The sequence below is a fragment of the Vulpes lagopus genome, chromosome 6 (assembly GCF_018345385.1).
Source record: "Vulpes lagopus strain Blue_001 chromosome 6, ASM1834538v1, whole genome shotgun sequence".
Lineage (NCBI taxonomy): Eukaryota > Metazoa > Chordata > Mammalia > Carnivora > Canidae > Vulpes > Vulpes lagopus.
Genome location: NC_054829.1, coordinates 93078894 through 93095153, shown reverse-complemented (window position 1 = coordinate 93095153; position 16260 = coordinate 93078894). Strand labels below are relative to the sequence as shown.

The 16260-nt window shown below is 38.9% G+C and overlaps 1 protein-coding gene across 12 annotated transcripts in view; it reads right to left on the bottom strand.

The window, feature by feature from the left end:
• Nucleotides 1-14604, bottom strand: part of PDLIM5 (PDZ and LIM domain 5) — a 212149-nt gene extending 197545 nt beyond the window's left edge. For 9 of the 12 annotated variants that reach the window (XM_041758599.1, XM_041758591.1, XM_041758593.1 and 6 more), the window contains exons 1-2: nt 14452-14604; nt 10780-10917 (exon numbers count right to left, since the gene is read on the bottom strand). In XM_041758599.1, coding sequence (XP_041614533.1) covers nt 10780-10875 — 96 coding nt within the window. In that variant the 5' untranslated portion in view covers nt 10876-10917; nt 14452-14604. Of the gene's footprint in view, nt 1-10779; nt 10918-13485; nt 13642-14451 lie in introns of those variants that run through there. The other 3 variants (XM_041758610.1, XM_041758611.1, XM_041758592.1) reach the window with 2 other exon arrangements.
• Between the last annotated feature and the right edge of the window lie 1656 nt (nt 14605-16260).

Genomic DNA, 16260 nt, shown 5'->3' with positions numbered 1-16260 from the left:
GGAAAGGAAAGGAAAGGAAAGGAAAGGAAAGGAAAGGAAAGGAAAGGGGAAAGAAAAAAGGAGAACGGAAAGGAAAGAAAAATACACAAACTTAGCTGTCAGTAGTGAAAACTGTCATCTATTTCCAGAAAATAGAATATCCTGGTTAAAAGCATTATTACTACTCAGTTTAACTTGTTTCGTATCATTAGCCTAATCAATTATTAGCTGTGTAACTCTGGCCATGTAATTTAACTTCTCTCTCCCTTTTATTTTTTTTAAGATTTTATTTATTTATTTATGAGAGACACAGAGAGAGAGAGGCAGAGACACAGGCAGAGGGAGAAGCAGGCTATATGCAGGGAGCCTGACGTGGGACTTGATCCTGGGTCTCCAGGATCAGGCCCTGGGCTGAAGGCGGCGCTAAACCACTGAGCCACGCGGGCTGCCCTCTCTCTCCCTTTTAAAATCATACTTACTGGGGATCCCTGGGTGGCTCAGCGGTTTGGCGCCTGCCTTTGGCCCAGGGCGCGATCCTGGAGACCCGGGATCGAATCCCACGTCGGGCTCCCGGTGCATGGAGCCTGCTTCTCCCTCTGCCTGTGTCTCTGCCTTTCTCTCTCTCTATGTCTCTCATAAATAAATGAATAAAATCTTAAAAAAAAAAAAAAAAACATGCTTTAAAAAAAAAAAAATAAAATCATACTTCCTCAGAGGATCATCAGTGAGAATTAAATAATGGAACATGTGCAAAATGTTTAGAGAAGAACCTAGACAATGACAAGGGCTCGATAAATGTTAGCATATTTACATTACTATTATTATTATTTAATACAGGAAAGAAAGGAAACCCAAGCAAGTTAGAGTAGTCAATTTTTGAAAGAGCAGTTGGTATGAATGTGCCTTAAAGGATGGGTACAGAATTAAAAGTAAGAATAAACAAAGGTAGTAAGCACAAAAAGTTAAGAGACCAAGGACTTTAGGGTTCAAAATGGACCCTAAATTTGGACCATAAATTCAGTTGTATTAACTGGGCCTATTTATATGCAGACCGACAAAGTTTATCAAAAGTATCACTCTGAGAATTGGATACCAGTAACTAGAAAGTTCCAGAATGGATACAGGTACACTTAAGCAAAATGTCTACTATAAAAAGACCAGAAGAACTATTTGTAGAATATTGAGTAGTAGCATAAAAATACTTCAAGAGAATGTCCAGAATCATGAAAATTACATATGTAGTAATACTTGTATATATATATAAACTTCTTTCTCCAGATCATCTCTAAGTGTTCCTGGTTAAGGGATAAAGCATTTGTTTTCTAAAGGACATTTGTCCTCCACTACCTTTCCTCAAGAAAATAAATACTTTCAGAACATATCCACAACGTCCTCTGGCTAGCATTATACCACACTACTAAATTTTTTTATTTTACCATCTATAAAAGTTAAAACCTCAGAAATCATTAGTGAAATACTAGGCTTATAACTGGATCCTCAAGAGAACCGAATCACACTTAAATCCCTGATAGAACTAATGGTAAATGGTATTTAGTTGTTAATGTCATCAAAATAAAATTTTAGTAAATCAAAATTTACTCAAGATAATTATCGTGAAGAACAATAGCCATTACTGAATCAATGTTTGGATTCTGGGAAAAAAAAAATGTTTAACAAGTCACAGAATTCAAACAACAAATAGTACAGATTCTCACCTAGTTCCAAACTCTTTTCATCATATGTATTTTAAGATTTTATTTTTAAGTAATCTCTATACCCAACATGGGGCTCAAACCCACAACCCCGAGATCAAGAGTCACATGCTCTACTGAATGAGTGAGGTAGGCATCCCTCTATCACATTTAAAAGGAAATGTCACATTCCCCCTTAACCACATAAAATACAAACATGGCTGGTATCCTTACTCTTTTTGTCACCAAGGTAACCAACACACACACACTGCTGCTCAAACCAGGGTAAAATGAAGAAATACACTGTGCCACACATTAGTATGCCTTCACAATGTCTCACTCACTATGTTATACAACACTTAATACTTCAGTTAAGCTCCACTGGCTAATAAAGGTTGATAAGAAAACACAGTGAGTCTCCTGGGGGTGAATTTTACTATGTCCCAAAGCCATAATGAACAGCTCATAATAGTCAATCTCCTTGTCATATCATTTAAAGTGAGCTAGAAAAGAGTGGGATTTGAAATCCCACAATATATCAAGCTCCAGGAGAAACTCCAAAAGTAACAACCTTGAATCTATTCAATGTCATTTGCTTAAATTTTTCTGAAAGTCTATGAGAGGGCAATATGCCAAACACTGTTCAACAAAAAAACAAACAAAATCTTTCACGTGTAATTGGAAGTAATATATTAACATTGAGAGGAAATCTGCTTAAAAACAGGAAATAAATTTTTAAAAAGAATAAAGAAACAAATGATAGAGGTAATTATTAATCAAAACCCTGAACCAAAAAGTTCGAAGAACATTATCCCTAGAAATTAATGATATCATTTATAGAAGAGCAGTATATTTTTATTTCATATGTTCTCATGCAAAATTGGAAAGAATGAACCACTTAAAAACAGAAAATCCTCCGTTAGACTACCTGTGATTAAGCCCTATAAAAAGGAGAAAGTGGAAATAGGCCCATCTGATTAGAAAAGATCAAAGTCTGTTGAAATGTGTGCTAGCACAGGTATAAGGAAACCAGCATTCTTATATTGTGGGTAGGAGTATCTCTACAGAGATATTTGGCAATATCAATTAAAATTATAAATGTATATAATTCTTTGACTCAGCAATTCCATTTCTAGGAATTTATCTGGCAGATATGTTCATGTATATGCAATATATATAAATGCAAAAACTACACTTCAGCGCCAGTAAACCTAGTTGAATAAATTATGATAAATCCAAACGGTGCAGCGACACAAAAAGAATAAAGATATACTTACTGATTCGTCATTACATGAAGAAAACAAAACGCAAAAAAAAAAAAAAGTATAGTTTTTAAGGATAATGTTTGTGTTGAAAAGAGGGGCGGGAGGGATACACATGTATATACATTTTTCTATATAGATCATCTCTGAAAGTATGCACAAGAAACTGTTAACCCTGGCTGCTTCCAGAAGAGGAAATGAACAGCAGGACAACAGGAGGCTCTCCTTTATATGTTATTGTATCTTTGGAATTTCAAAACATATGAATGTATTACCTAAAAAGAAGCATAAATTAACCAAACTTTAAAGGAGGAAAAGAGTGAAGGGTTAAGAAGAATGCTTGGGTACCAAATGTGACCCAGGGAATAAGTGCTCCCACTATGGCCTTTTTAAAATTGCCTCTTTTCTCTTTCCATCTAAATTCCCTCCTGTTAGCTTTCCCAGTCCATTTTATTCTCCTCCATGGAGGCCTATCAGGGTCATGTATTAGAACTATCTAGTCCTGCTGGGAGTACTAAACGCCAAAGAGGTCGATGGACTTTGTTCCAGTAATCATCATAGAAAATGAGCATCAACATCAGCTGTAAAAGAAATGAGTTATTTACAATAGATAATTCCACTTACATAAAACAAGGGAAAAAAAAAAAAACATGGGGAAAGACAGGGAAGTGAACATATGATTTTACAATACTATAAAAAATTCTTCCACACCTATCCTTAAACACTCATTCAATACTGTCTGCTCTGTCTTTTCATAAATATTACCTAAAAAAAAAAAAAAAACAAAAAAAAAATAAAAAAAATAAAAAAAACAACCAAAAAACTTAATAAAAACAGGGTTTCCATGCTAGAAAAGTGATTTTCCCACTTTGTAATTTAAAAACCAAACCTGCATTCCCAAGAAGGCTACAGAGTAGCTCTGCACCTAGAATACCTAAATTAATGGTCACCATGGTCACTACTTATTAATTGCTTAAACTGATTTTTTCAGGGCAGCAGGGTGACTCAATCAGTTAAGTGTCTGTCTTCAGCTCAGGTCACGATCCTGCGATCCCAGGAGGGGTCCTGGGATCAAACTACATTGGACTCCCTGCTCAGCGAGGAGCCTGCTTCTCCCTCTCCCTTTGCCCTTCACCCCCTTGTGCTTGCTCTCTCTCTCTCTCAAATAAATAAAATCTTAAAAAAAAAAACTGATTTTGTCTCTTTTCATTCCTTCATGTCATTTATTTGCAAATGTATACATATATTAATAGTTCACATGCCGGGGTCCTGTTCTGTCACATTTTATATTAATATTTCTGTATCTCAGAATTTAAATAAAATACCTAGAATCTCACCAACTAAAACTGAAACATAATTATCCCTTATAAGGTACCAAAGAAACCACCCTTTTTTTGTCCAGACCAATATGTGCTTCTAGATTAACTAATTCCTATAAGGAGTTTTTCCTCCATGTGGTTGTAACTGGGGGAAAGGCTATGGCTAGTCTCATGGTATATGAGAATCTGGGTAAGAACTACTGAAAAGAAGATATTTTGGACAAAGACAACTGGTTAACTGCATAGTTAACCAAAAACTATCGTAAAGTTCTCAAAAATAACTGAAAATAAGTCTACAGTCTTCAATATCTTCAGTTTAAGTAAATGTTCTACCTAATTCATGAGTACTTAAAAAAGTTATGTGAAAATCTCCTTTACTTAGGTTTAAAGTGTTATTCTTGGGGTGCCAGGGTGGCTCAGTCAGTTAAGTGGCCAACTCTCGATTCTGCCTCAGGTCATGATCTCAGGGTCCTGAGATCGAGCCCGGAATCTGGCTCTGCACTGGGCTGGGTGTGGTGTGGAGCCTGCTTAAGATTTTCTTTCTCCCTCTGCCCCTTCAATGCCTCACCCCCACCCCCTGCTTTTACACACACTCTCTCTCTAAAAAATAAAATCAAGTGTTATTCTTACTTCACCAAATCTCCAATATTATTTCCTCTATCAGATACAGAAGGCCTACAGACCAGTAAAATCCCTCTTATTTTAACAAATAACTTTCCAAAATGCCCAACATTAATTAAATTCTGAAAAATCAAGCTCCCCTTTTCTAAAACTACTAATTTACAACAAAACACACTGATAAGATCTTTCATTTCTTCACTAATAATAAGCCAGAAAAACATCTTCAGAATTATTTTGAAATTCCTTACCCTTATGACCACAATGATAGAAAATCGCCACTTAGGAAAAAATTGGTCTCTGTGCCCCAAACAAAAGGTAATTAATATTTTAAAAGCAGAAGATGAACATACATATGAAATATACATTATATAGTTTTACAAACTAAATCATTAACTTTCCAACTTGGCATAATGACAGGGTAGTTGGAAGGGAATGTAAAAGAAAATACTCAACAGCTTAAAATTAACAATGGGCCCATTTATTCAAGGTAGGATGGTTCTCCCATTTCAGCTTGAGACGACTGAAAGTCTCTTTCTATCCTCCTCTAGGAGGTAAACTCTGCAGCTGGCCTGTCTGGAGAATCACTCAACTATATTCATAACTTTGCTCAGAGTCCTTTGCTCAGAGTCCACAATGGCAAGAAAGTCTTCATCTTCACTTTGCACTGAAAACCATCGCATAGAATTGTTGACTCTGAAGTGTTCAAATTTCCTTTAAGGATCATTTCAATTAATTTCTCCTGTAGGAAGCTGAACCCACAAATACAAAAGATATATGCCCACTGAAACTGAGAAACACTTACTGTAACCTCATAATTTCATAAAATATGATGTGACAGGTCTTATGTCTTGTGACAGGTCTTACGACCATGTAATAGTACTGTACTTATTTCTTTTCTCTGCAACCTTTGTGCACCCAATACTTTGTATCTTCTTAAATGGTTTCTAGGAAGTAGTCCTATAACTGCTGCATGAATGAATTCTTGGCAAAATGTTTCACAGCTGTCTTTTCTCTGTTCTGTCTTATACTCCCAAGTCAAACTCCATACTCCAGAAAATAGTAAATTTCTTTCTCCTTTCAAATCCAACTAAAATCTTGTCTGAGATGGTAACAACGAATCCTCTTCTAACTCTTGAGAATCAAAATCATTCTTTGTATTAATACTAATTTGTATTAAAATACCTGGCCTCATTTTTAACTATTAAAGAAACAATCTAGATGTGTTTATGGAGAATTGGGAGATCATCTTCAGGAAATCCAAATAAGGATATTTTAGGGAAAAAAACTCTAACATCATAAATCAGAAAACAACACATAGCAGAGTTTTGCAACTTTAGAATGCCATACTTAAGACATGTTATTCACAAATATATAACCCTTCCTGTATTTCCATCATGAGGAAAGTCAACTTGCCAAAATATGGCCTTGAATTGTGCAAGAAGTCTCCTATTTCTTCTTATAAAATATACTGGCAAAGACCAATAACCCACACTGCTCCAATGAAACCCATCCCCACATTCCATGGCTTCAAGGCATTTCCATAAATACAGGGTCATAAAAAGGCAGCCTATAAACTCCTGTAGCCAGCACTACATTTTAAGAATAGGAAACTGAAGAGAATGACATGTGATTATATAGTTATAGTAATCTGAGGATCTTTTTTAAAGTTTGCAGGAATTACCAATCTCATCTTAGAAACCTACCTCCTAAAAAAGAATGCAAAAATTATACATTATAGATAATAGGCAAATCCATACAAAATGTTAAAATTATATAGTTTGCAAAAAAAAAACCTGTATGGTTTGCATATTTTAATGCACAAAGTCATATCAAGGATATTCATACACTTATTTGAACATAATAGCATGCTATCATGCTAGTAACAACAAAATCTCAAGAAAACAATGCTTAAGTCCCAGCCAATGGCCTACTTATCACAAAAACATTCCCTGTCACAGAGTTCCAATGTTATAGGGAACATAAATAGCCCTGTGGAGTTCAACATGGCATTACATGACCAGAGCATGCTTCTAAACTGTAAATATAAACATGGAGGTTCCTAGCGAAGCACAAACTTGTGATTTTTTTCCTTTTTCAATAGACTTTCCTTTTTCAGTAGACTCTAAGTAAAAAAAAAAAAAAAAAAAAAAAAAATTAGACTACATTACCCACAATTATGGGGCATTTGATATTTCAAGACTAAATATTTTTCTTTTTAATTTTATAATAATATATTAATAATATTACAATGTAATAATATTATGGTAATTATAACTAAGAGAATACCATGTGCCAGACCCTAAGAATTTCATACATATTATTAAAATAAGAGAATCACTAAATTATATGGTTTTAAAGCATGCTGTCAAGTTTTAATTACTTCTTAGGCACATGGGTGGCTCAATAGGCTAAGAATTTCCCTTCTGCTCCTGAGATAGAGTCCACATCTGGCTCTGCCTCTCCATCTATCCCACCCCCCTGCTTGTGATATCTCTCTCTGAATAAATAAAATCTTTAAAAAGAAAAAAAAGGTTTAATTACTTCTTGACACTATTAAACAATCCAGTGACCACAGAAATACACCCCAATAATTTTACATAATTAAGGCAAACTAAATACAACTAGGGAACTAAGTAAGATGAGGTATAATGTTACTAATCCTACTACAACAATATAAATTAGTTATTAGGCATGCATCTTTATTAGGCAATGTTACTACTAGGCATGTTTGAACTGAACCACACAAGGGGTTAAAAGTAACTACAATGAAAGCCAACAGCCTAGCAGCACAGTTGAGCCAACATTCCCTCCACTCCTCCCCTCCCCTTCCCATCCTCTCCAGTCCAGAATGAATTGCATGCCCCACTGCACAAGGCCCAAAAAGGTCAGAGGAGATGGCAGAGACTTTTGTAAGAGAACAGAAATAACTCAGCAGCTTTGTTACCGTAGTCTCTTTTAATCAGTATGTTCAAAATCCTTTAATTAGCACTCTGTCTACACAAGGAAAGCATTTCTTCTGTGCCAGGGGAGGGCACATATGTATGTACACAGTGTTCTGTTGTATCAGCATCTCAACATGGAGCTAGGCCTCAAACTGTCTGCCAAGGGAACTGAAGCACAGAAAACTTTTTTAAAGGCATGGTATCACAAAATTTACACACTATATTTGCAGTTGTTACCAAACAACAAAGTGATTATTTAGTTTGTTTCACTAGATGTCAATTTGTTTGACTTTTTTTTCCAGCAAAAATGGATGCATTTTAAACTAAACAATAACTTTCTATAGTCTATTATCTATAAAGATATTCAAACTTAATATAAAAAATGTTAATAGAACATAAAAATAAGACATATTCAAATATCATTCCTTCCCTCATAAGAGATCTTCAGTAAGAGAAAAAAAAATTGCCTTGCTCAAACAGGAATAAATCATAAGACATATTTTCACATGGATGCTTTCCATTTAAAATTTCATCCAACCATGAAGTCCTAAAACTTAGAGGCTGGATTACATATATGTGTTTCCTTGTAAACTCTGATTAACTGGAATCAAGATAGAAGTTGGTGCTAAATTAAAATTAACCTTTAAAAAATAAAATAAATTGTTTTAAAAATCCATGGCCAAGAAACAAGGAAATCTCCATTAGTAAACAGGGATTAGCAGTATTTTACCAGAAATTTTCGAGTGTTACAAACATTTTTCTTTTAAAATTAAGTTGTAGGTATATTGTAAGAAGCAGTATATGTACATATATTTATACACATAAATAAACAAAACAACAGACTCCTAAATACCTGATTAGAGAAACAACCTAATTAAAGAAACAATCTATAGATAAAATTTATTATTAGGGAAGCAGCATAGCATAATTGCTTGAAAGCCAGCTCTTCCATACCAGCCATGTGAGCTCATAACAGTTTTGTACAATGGGAATAATACCACTATTTCACAGGTTGACATGAGACTTAAATGAGATGATGCACATAAAACATCTGGAAAAAATCCAAGTTTCCTGACAAGGCTGTCAGGGGGTGGAATAGGAGGTATTTTTGTTCATTGCACAGAAGTATAAATTGGCACAACCCACCAAAATTGTATATGTATTTGTCCATATATACATACACACGTATATATGTATACACACACACATACACTACACACACACATACACAGCTGGCCCTTGAACAGCGTGGGAGTTGGGGCACTGACTCCTCCCATACAGTTGAAAATCCACATACAACTTTTGACTCACCCAAAACTTTACTAGTAGCCTACTATTTATTGAAAGCCTTACCGATAACATAAACAGTCAATTAAAACATATTTTGTATATATTGTATTTTTACAATACAGTAAACTAGAAAAAAGAAAATATTAAGAAAATCATAAAGGAGGGACACCTAGGTGGCTCAGCAGTTGAGCATCTGCCTTCTGCTCAGGGCGTGATCCTGGAGTTCTGTGATTGAGTCCCGCATCACGCTCCATGCAGGGAACCTGCTTCTCCCTCCACCTGTGTCTCTGCCTCTCTCTCTGTATCTCTCATGAATAATTAAATATTAAAAAAAAAGAAAGAAAGAAAATCATAAGGGGGTACCTGGGTGGCTCAGTCGGTTAAGCATCCAACTCTTGACTTTGGCTCAGGTCATGATCTGAACGACTTGAGAGCAAGGTGTGCACAGCACTCCATAATTAGCAGTCTCTGCTTGAGATTCTCTCCCTCTCCCTGCACTCACCCCCTGCACTCACACAAATTCTCTCTCTCAAATAAATAAATAAATCTTCTTTTAAAAAAAGAAAATCATAAGGAAGAGAAAATACATTTACAGAATTATATATATAGTTGTCGAAAAAAAAATCCCCACGTAAGTGGACCTGCACAATCCAAATCTGTGTTGCTCAAGGGTCAACTATATGTGTAAAAATTATGTTTATATGGTATCTACTACAGCACTGTTTGTAATAGCAATACTGGAAACAATACACATGCCAATCCTTCATGGAGGACTGGCTAAATAAATGCTACTTCCCTAAGAGAGAATTCTATACAGTTGTTTAAAAACAAAACAAAACCTCTAGGGAAAGTTCTCTGTGGTAAGTTGTTGAGGAAAAACAAAAGACATGAAACAGTGTGTATAACATGTTACCATATACGTAAAAGGGGAGTGGATATTCATATTTATTTGTCTGTGGAAAAAAAAAAAGCCCTCTGTAACATTATACAAGTAATTGATAGCAAGAAGAAAGTAAAACAGTGCTTGACACATAGTCAAGCCTCAAAAAAATACCATCATCCATGAAAACATATCCTTAAATTGTATGCACAGAATACATTCAAACTAAATCTGTAATGAGGTAAACAACCAAATCTCAATTATTTATAAGCCCATTATCCAGGAGATCCAAGCCCTAGATTCTTCTTCAAAGGTAAGTAGCCTTTGGCAATTTTATTGTTGACTTTCATCTTCACCAAAAGGGAGTTGAGGAAATAACACCAAAAACAGTCCTTTTATTTGATATTGATCAACACTTTTTTAATTAACAGCTTTTGGAGTTGAAAGGAACGATGAAAATCCCATAGGGCAATCTTCTAATATTACATAAGAAGTCCAGAGAATTCCCCAAATTAGTGACAGTTTAAAGATTTGAAGTCTGTCCTCCAAATACTTTCCATTTCCCAGTAATAAGATGGGGGAAACTGAAAATAAGCTTAACTGAAATCAGTTATCCTTGCTAAATTCCCTCCCCTCCATATCCTTTATTATACATAACTAAGTTTGCTGAGATCAAATCCCATAAGCAATTGTAATGAGTACAGGTTATCCAGAGAATTCAACAACTCAGCCCTGAGGTTTCCAAGACTAAGCATTGAATGAACATCTGTAATAAAATCTGTGAAGTTTGCTTACACTAGAGATTGTCAGAGGCATGTTGAAATCCTTGCCACCTTGCAGCCGGAAACCCCAAGGAGCTGGGCCAACCAAGGACACACTGTAGTTGCTCATGGCTCTACCAGCTCAAAGTCCAATTCCAAAAAATGAAAGAACCTGTAAAGGAAAATTTGATGGTTAACAAAAATGTTTATTTGAAATCCTATTACATTTTTAAATGTATTTAATATAAACTCAACTAAATTATGTTCAATATTCTGTTTTGGGCGGATAAGAAAATATAGAGGTTTAAGTCTATATTAAGTTCTCACTTCAGTCTTTTCAGAAAAAAGAATCTATGAGCTAATATACAAATTCTAAACTGATGCCAATTTCCATAGTCTAAAAATTCCATATCAGAATCTATTTCTAGACACTTGATCAGTTTTACAACTTGCTACAGTACAATTTGTGGCTTCCTGCATACAAACTTTAACTCAAAGTACTTTACAACACTTCATTATACAGAGGAGAAAGATGATTTTATTTCAGGCTTAACTCAAAATTATTTTCCCCTCCCTTCTACCTCATGCACTCTTTAGCCTGCAGCTGGCAAGAATCCTTAAATTCTAAGCTACTCTCACATATGAAAAGGACTGCAAATCCATAGATTCTTATTCATGCTTTCCACATACAAAATTCTATAAAGTAAGTTGTTTCTTAATGCACAAAACTATTCTCTCCAATCATAAATTACAACTTGTATTTCCTCTTATAGGAACATGATATTTTCCACACTTAGAGCAATATTTACTTTTCCTTTAGACAGGCAATGATAGGCAATATTCTAACACTGGTACTTCAATGAGAACCCGCTTCTTGTTGTACATACACACCACATCAGGCAAAGTAAAGAAAAAGCATTAACCAGTGAATGAGACTGACTAAATAGGGTAGGAATTTAAGGTTAATCTTAATGCATGAAAGGGAATTGGAGCTTTAGAAAAAAAGCAGCACTTCAGTGATGTCTTTTTTGTTTTGCTGTAAGTACACCCACAATGACTCTCATGGTTGGACTTTTATATAATTAAAAGAAGTGTGGGGACGCCTAGGTGGCTCAGCAACTGAGCGCCTGCCTTCAGCCCAGAGCTTGATCCTGGAGTCCCAGATCTAGTCCCATGTCAGGCTCCCTGCATGGAGCCTGCTTCTCTCTCTGTCTCTCATGAATAAATAAATAAAATCTTTAAAAAAAAAAAAAAGTGTGACTTTGAGTTTGGTATTGGTTGATGTGATGTTTATGTGTGGTGGGAGAAACTGGAGGAAATGGATATTTTCTAAAATGTAATGCTATGAAACATTTCTCTCTTCAAAAATATTAAAGGGCAGCCCTGGTGGCTTAGCAGTTTAGCGCCGCCTTCAGCCCAGGGTGTGATCCTGGAGACCCAGGATGGAGTCCCACATTGAGTCCCACATGGGGTTCCCTGTATGGAGCCTGCTTCTCCCTCTGCCTGTGTCTCTGCTCCCCACCCCACCCCACCCCCGTGTGTGTCTCTCATGAATAAATAAATAAAACCTTAAAAAAATAAAAATATTGAAAACACAACAGATGTATAATTTAATAATTTTAAAACCACTGAAGGCACACTTGCTTGGACAATCTGTGCTGTTGGACTAAATCATCACCTTATATTACTTACATTAAAACATTTTTCCATTTTTTTAACCCATTCAAATCTTTGATCCCATTACACCAAATTAATATTGGCAAATGTAGATATTGAACTACTGTGTATAATAAAAACAAACAGATTACATCCTCTAATAAGGGGAAAATGAGGCAAAACTTTCAAGTCTTGCCCTTAAAGAAAAATTAAACCAATAAAAATCTACACAGCATCTAACCAGAAAAGAAATGAGCTTTTACACTGGCATGGCAGGACAAATTCAGGACTGATGTAATATGCACAGGGCCCTAAAAGACCCACTGGCCATTCCAGAAGTCAAACTGTTAGATACATATAAAAATTAGAGGGCCATACATAATCTAATTGCTTTCCTGCTGTAATAAAAGATTTTCATAGAACTAATAAAGACCGCCCTGACACTGGAATTATATGACACAAATCAGAAGTGTGTAGAGCAGACAGATATTTCACAGGCAGCTTGCCCCCTCCTTTTTTAATCTTTAACTTGTATCAAGAGAAGAATGTGAAAGTTAGGCTCAACTTCTCCCGTCCCCATTATTTCCTACAAGGGAATGCATGTAATTTATGTATCAAACCATGTACATACAACTTCCCTTTACTTGGGAACTCCCTTCCTGACCTACCTCGTTTATTAGAATTGGTAGCCCTGGCAAGGTCACAGCCGCACTACGGAACCATGTCATTTCACTTCTAGTATTCTCCCTGGGCTAGCTTCACTTGCCTTAAAAAAAACATTCTGATCCCTGAGCAATGGTAATATTCTCACTGTCCTTTTCCAGATCTCCTCCGCCTGGTTATTAGTGCCCAAAACTCCTCCTGAAATACGAAGCAGGCAGCAAACAGCGAGCAGCCCATTCTGCTTTCAAACATGAAGGAAATGTTGGACCTTCTCTACACAGCTTGGGAATTTTCTTTGGGGCAAAGTCTACACAACGTCTTCGCTCTCTCCCTTGGGAAGGAAGCTTGGTAATTCCCACACTTCTAACCCCCCGGCTTCTTGGCCTCTTCGGTGAGCGGGAAGGCGGAAAGGGCAACTCACAGTGACAAGAACGGTCTGAAGAACAAGCAGTATCTTGCGGTTCTCTTTTCCCAAGCTGAGGGAGAACGGAGACGGGGCTGAAGAACCCAAGCTACGGGCGCGCACGCTATGAGAGGAGTCGACCAGGCAGTTTTCCAGAAGAGGTTCACGCCGAGCCCCGTTCGCCAAATAAGGCTCCGGAGCGGGCCGTTTCCGCGGCGGGCAGGTCCGACGCCCTGACGGTCAGGAAGGCGGCCGTGGGAGGGGAGCTGGCGATCACACCCCGGACCTGCCCTGCCCAACGCGGCCACGAATTTTCGCTCCTAGCTCTGGCCCGTCCAGACGCCCTTCCTTTCTCCACTTCTGTCATCGAACGCACCGAAGGCACAGCCTCCACAGAAGTCCCAACAAGCACTCGAGTATTAACAAATCTGGAGATTACCACAGGTTTTTTTTTTGTTTTTTTTTTTTTAAAAAAAAGCTTTCTTTCAGGTCGCACGGCAGTTTGCCCAAACAAGTACACAATTTTTAATATCTGAGGGGAAATAAACACGTCTCAGGAGCGAGAAAGCAAACAAACAGAAATAACCCGCCTCTCGCGTTGAGTCCCGCTCCCCACACCCCACGAGGTTCGCGCTTGACGCGGGTGCGCCCGGACGCCCGGCGGGTCCCCGCGGGTCCCCGCGGGTCCCCGCCGCCGCCGCGCTCGTGCCGGACCACCCGGGCTCCGGGAACTTGCAGCGCTCGCGCTCCGGCCCCGCGGCCGCTCCCGCGCCGCCCTTCCCCGGGAGCTCGTCTTCCCACGCGGCTCTCACCTCCGCCGCTCCCGCAAGCACCTGAGGAGCCGGCCCCGCGCGAGGCGCGCCCCCTCCTCCTCCACAGCCGCGCGGCCGCCCGCGTCCCGGGCGCAGGGAGACCGCTTCGCCCCCTCCTCCCCCCTCCGGGCTGGCTACAGGAGCCGCGCATCCCCGCCCGGCGGCCGCTCACCTCGAGCCCGCAGCGCCGCCGCAGCCGCCGCAGCCTCCGCCTCAGACGAGCGCTGACAAGTGACTCGGGGTGCGCGCGCCGGCCCCACCGCCCCCGGGGACTTCCGCCCTCTCGCGCTGCCCGACCCCGCCCCCAGGCGAGGACACGCCCCCCGCGCTGCCCGACCCCGCCCCCAGGCGGGGACACGCCCCCCGCGCTCCCGGCCCCGCCCCGGCCGTGCAGGGCTGCCCTGGCGGCGCAGGCAGCCCGGGGCGGGCGGAGTCGGGCGCGCGGGCTTGCCGGGGCGCGCTGCAGCCGGCGCAGGACAACAATTGAGCTGCCGAGTTTCGGTGGGAGTAGTCGGGGGATTCCGAGCAGTACCTGGCAAAGGTACGCTCCGCGTGTCTGTTTTGCAACGGATGCTTTTCTCTCTCCAGAAATGAATTGGCAAGCAGTTGTTCCGGCTAAAAATAGAAGGGGGCTTTGGATAAATCCCTCGCTATGCAAGTTCAGCGGCTACTGCCTGCTTTTTGGAGAGGGCTTTACATGCCCTGAAAGGAGCAGACCCTGAAGTTTACGTGTCAGGAAGGTGGCAACCGGCAACCCACAATATCTAGAAGTTAAATTCTGTGATCAGACCAGAATTCAGGGATAGAGAGCAAGGGCCAAAAGCCGTTTAACCAGTATATCCTCATTATTTTTTTTCGAAGTCCAACAAATCAGTAGCCCACTTTTCAGTTTCTATAAAGTTGTTGGATTTATCCCAAGGAATTTATTCATAAGCAAACTTATTGTGCGGTGAATATACAGAAAGTAACTTGTTGACTTTTTTTTAAAGATTTTGTTTATTCATGAGAGACACGGGGGTGGGGGGGGGGGCAGAGACACAGGCAGAGGGAGCAGCAGGCTCCCTGCGAGGAGCCTGATGCAGGACTTGATCCCAGGACTCCAGGATCACCACCTTAGCCAAAAGCAGACACTCAACCAATGAGCAACCCAAGTAACTGGGTTATAAAAAGTGAAAAGGACAGTTTTTAACCAAGGGTCATGTAAAGCAAGAATGAACTCCATGAATCTCCTAAATGTACAACAGCCTTCTAGAGAAGGTCCAATACTGCCCTGACCGAAATGGTAGCCACTAGCCACATATGGCTATGGAACATTTGAAATATGGCTACTGTGACTAAGGCACTGAATTTTTTTGTATCATTTTAATTGACATTTACAAGCCGAAGCAGGGTAACATTTGTGTTCAACAAAACTTTGAGGAGAACTACATTTCACTTCACCATTGAAAACTTAGTACCCAAGTTGAGATACTATAGTTAAAAAAAAAAAAAAAACACGCTGAATTTCAAAGTCTTAGTTTGAACATTTTAATGTAAAAATGCCTCATTAATAATTTTATATTGATTACATTTTAGAATAAGATTTTTATATTTGAATAAAATATAATATTAAAATTAACTTCGTCCGTTTTCTTTTTTTTAACATTTATTTATTTATTTATTCATGATAGATGTAGAGAGAGAGAGAGAGAGGCAGAGAGAGAAGCAGGCTCCACACCAGGAGCCCGACGTGGGACTCGATCCCGGGACCCCAGGAGCACGCCCCGGGCCAAAGGCAGACGCCAAACCACAGAGCCACCCAGGGATCCCCCATCTGTTTTCTTTTTTATGTGCTTACTAAGATACTTAAAGTTACCTATGTGACTAGCACTGTATTTTCATTGGATGGCACTCCTCCATAGTGTTCATAACATTCCCCCCAAGATTATGTTGTAAGGGAAGTTTTCCTAGTGTGAAAGCTGGTTTAACGGGTACTTTTTTT